Raw genomic sequence first — 3,774 nt, forward strand, 5'->3', positions numbered from 1 at the left:
TAAAACACAGCAAAACGCCTTTCCGCGCTACCCAGGGAAGGGTCCATACGGCATTGTTTTGCGTTCCCATCATTGTTTTAAAGGGAAACTTTAACAATGTCGGGAGCCCTTGATGTTCTGCAAATGAAGGAGGAGGATGTCCTCAAATTCCTTGCAGCAGGAACCTACTTAGGTGGCACCAACCTTAACTTCCAAATGGAACAGTACATCTACAAAAGGAAAGGTGATGGTATCTACATCATAAATCTGAAGAGAACCTGGGAGAAGCTTCTGTTGGCAGCTCGTGCCATTGTTGCCATTGAAAACCCAGCTGATGTCGGTGTTACATCATCCAGGAATACTGGCCAGTGAGCTGTGCTGAAATTTGCTGCTGCTACTGGAGCCATTCCTATTGCTGGCCGCTTCACTCCTGGAACCTTCACTAACCAGATCCAGGCAGCCTTCCGAGAGCCAAGGCTTCCGGTGGTTACTGATCCCAGGACTGACCACCAGCCTCTCACAGAGGCATCTTACATTAACCTGCCTACCATTGCTCTGTGTAACAGACTCTCCTCTGTCCTATGTGGACATTGCATCCCTTGCAACAACAAGGGAGCTCACTCGGTGGGTCTGATGGGGTGGATGCTAGCCCGGGAAGTCCTGTGCATGCATGGCACCATTTCCTGCGAGCACCCATGGGAAGTCATGCCTGATCTCTACTTCTACAGAGATCCTGAAGAGATTGAAAAGGAAGAACAGGCCACTGATGAAAAGGCTGTGACTAAGGAGGAATTTCAGGGTGAATGGACGGCTCCAGCTCCTAAGTTCACTGCTATTCAGCCTGAAGTTGCAGACTGGTCTGAAGGCATGCAGGTGCCCTCTATGCCTATTCAGCAGTTCCCTGCTGAAGACAGGAGCGCTCAGCCAGCCACTGAAGACTGCTCTGCAGCTCCCACTGCTCAGGCCGCTGAATGGGTAGGAACAACCACTGAGTGGTCTTAAGCTGCTCTTCCACAGAAGCAACAAAATGGAAATAAGGTTGGCAGAAAATAAACAGTTTCTAAAAACAAAACAAGAAAACCAACAGCCAAGCAATAAAGCAAATTCCCATGTGCCCCTCCTCCAAAAAAGAACAATTAATGTTTTGCTTCAGAATTTTGTTTATAGAAAAATAGATCTCGTTATATAATGTGGAATCCTGTTACTCCTGAAACGCTGCTAAAGCAACAGCAGGGGAATTATTAGAAGTTTAAATCCATAAAGTCACAAAGAATAGGGGTATCTGACTGGATCAGTTGGTAGAGCATGTGACTCTTGTTTTTTTGCAATAGTTTTTTGTTTTGCTTTAAGATATTTATTTATTTATTAAAGATTTTTTTTTAATTATTTATTCATGATAGACACACACACACACAGAGAGAGAGAGAGAGATAGAGAGAGAGAGGCAGAGACACAGGAGGAGGGAGAAGCAGGCTCCATGCCAGGAGCCAGATGCGGGACTTGATCCCAGGACTCCAGGATCGCGCCCCGGGCCAAAGGCAGGCGCCAAACCGCTGAGCCACCCAGGGATCCCCTAAGATTTTATTTATTTATTTATTTGAGAGAGAGGGAGAGAGCACACAAGTTGAAGGAGGGGGAGAGGGAGAGGGAGAAGCAGACTTCTCACTGAGCAGAGTGCCAGATGTGGGGCTCCATCCCAGGACCCTGGGAGCATGACCTGAGCCAAAGGCAGATGCTCAACCACTGAACCACCCAGGCGCCCAAGCATGTGACTCTTGGATCTCCAAGATGTGAGTTCAAGCTCCAGATTGGGCAAGGCACCTACTTAAAAAAAAAAAATTGGAGGGACGCCTGGGTGGCTCAGCGGTTTGGTGCATGCCTTTGGCCCAGGGCGTGACCCCAGGGTTCCCGGGATCGAGTCCCATGTCAGGCTACCTGCATGGAGCCTGCTTCTCCCTCTGCTTGTGTCTCTGCCTCTCTCTTTCTCGCTTTCTGTCTGTGTCTCTCATGAATAAATAAATAAAATCTTTAAAAAAATATTGGAAAAACAAAAACGTAAAAAGGACACAAGAAACAGAAAAAGGAGGGAGTGAGAGGTGAGGCATAGTGACAAAACTCTGGAAGGTGAACAGCATGTGGCTAAAGGTTAATGACTGCATAGAGAAGAGGAGGTGGAAATATGAATCTTCAAAAAGAGAATCTTCAACCACAGAACATTGGGGAAGCTCAGGATTCATTGGTGCCAAGTATTTTGGAAGGTGAGAGTCAAGGGTAGGGCTGAGTAAACAAAGGACTGGTAAAGAAAGGGAGCTGTCCTGCCACCAGGTCCTTGCCCCTCCCCCAGCAGAAGAGTGATGAGGAGGAGCAGGGGGAGGGCAGGCCATGCAAGACAACAGCAAGTTAGTGTGGGACATACTGTGTGTCAATCACTATTCCAAGCTCTTTACATATATCAATTCATTGAACCCTAATGGTCACCTATGAGTTATTTGCTATTATTATCTCCGTTTTATAGATGAGAAAACCAAGCCATTTGTCCAAGATCTCACAGCCAACAAGAGAAAGGGCCAGAATCCAAACTGTGCCATGTGGGAGGTAAGGATGGACAGTTGAACACAGTACTCTGTGGTTTGGACTTCATCTCTCTCTCTCTCTCCATGAGAAACCATGGAAGATTTTCAAATATTGAAGTGACATTTATTTATTTATCCATTTCACATTTAATAAACATTCATCAGGTGTCTGTGGTGTGCTGGGCACTCTGCCAGGTACTGAGCACTCCAGGGTGAGCCTATAGATGCAGTGCCAGGATGAACCAGGGCAGGGACAGGGAGGCAATGAGGCCTGAGGAGAGGCACCCAGTCCAGCCAGGGATCTGGAAAGGAATCTTAGGAAAGGCAAAGCTGGGCAGCCCCGGTGGCTCAGCGGTTTGGCACCACCTTCAGCCCAGGACATGATCCTGGAGACCCTGGATCAAGTCCCGCGTCGGGCTCCCTGCATGGAGCCTGCTTCTCCCTCTGCCTGTGTCTCTGCCTCTCTCTCTCTCTCTCTCTCTCTCTCTCTCTGTGTGTTGTCTCAAATGAATAAATAAATAAAATCTTTAAAAAGAAAAAAAAAGAAAGGCAAAGCTGACACTGAGGCTGAACTGAGTTTGCATGGGAAGTGGGGAGGGGGGGATGATGGGGCAAATCCTGAACCAAAGCAACAGCACCAGGGAAGGCCCCGTGACCCAACCATGGCCATTCTGGCACAGCCCACTTAGTAGCTGAGAGGAGGCCAGCTCAGAGGTGAAGGCACCAAGGGAGGCTAGGGTAATAGTTCAGGTCAGAGCTGTGGAGTCTCTGGGGTTCTTCCAGGATGGGTATGGGACGGGCTGAATATAATAGACATGAATAAAAATAGCACCTGCCAATTCCTGGGCCCCCTTGTTTACCAAATGCTTTAAGCACAATATCTCATTTAATTTCCCTCGAAATTCTATCTAGTAGGTATGATGATTTCTATGCTTTACAGATGCAGATACTAAGACATAGCACATCCTGGGGCACATAGCAAACTCCCAGCCAAACCAGGACTTGAACCAGGCATGTCTGAGCCCAAAGCCTGAACTCTTTTTTTAATTAAATATTTTATTTATTTATTTGAGAGAGAGCAAGAGAGAGCACAAGCATGCAGGGCCACAGAAGGAGAGGGAGAAGCAGGCTCCCCACTGAGGAGGGAACCTGATGCTGGGGGGAGGTGGGGCTTGATCCCAGGACGCTGAGATCATGACCTGAGCCAAAATCAAGAGTTGGA

General features: G+C 47.7%; 1 protein-coding gene across 1 annotated transcript; it reads left to right on the forward strand.

Annotated features, from left to right (window-relative positions):
• Window positions 1–1,085, forward strand: LOC100684235 (40S ribosomal protein SA-like). Its single transcript, XM_038546178.1, is given in 1 exon segment — window positions 1–1,085. A coding segment is annotated over 1 exon segment (885 nt). The 5' UTR covers window positions 1–96; the 3' UTR covers window positions 982–1,085.
• The last annotated feature ends 2,689 nt before the right edge of the window (window positions 1,086–3,774 follow it).

The sequence above is a fragment of the Canis lupus genome, chromosome 9, assembly GCF_011100685.1.
Source record: "Canis lupus familiaris isolate Mischka breed German Shepherd chromosome 9, alternate assembly UU_Cfam_GSD_1.0, whole genome shotgun sequence".
Lineage (NCBI taxonomy): Eukaryota > Metazoa > Chordata > Mammalia > Carnivora > Canidae > Canis > Canis lupus.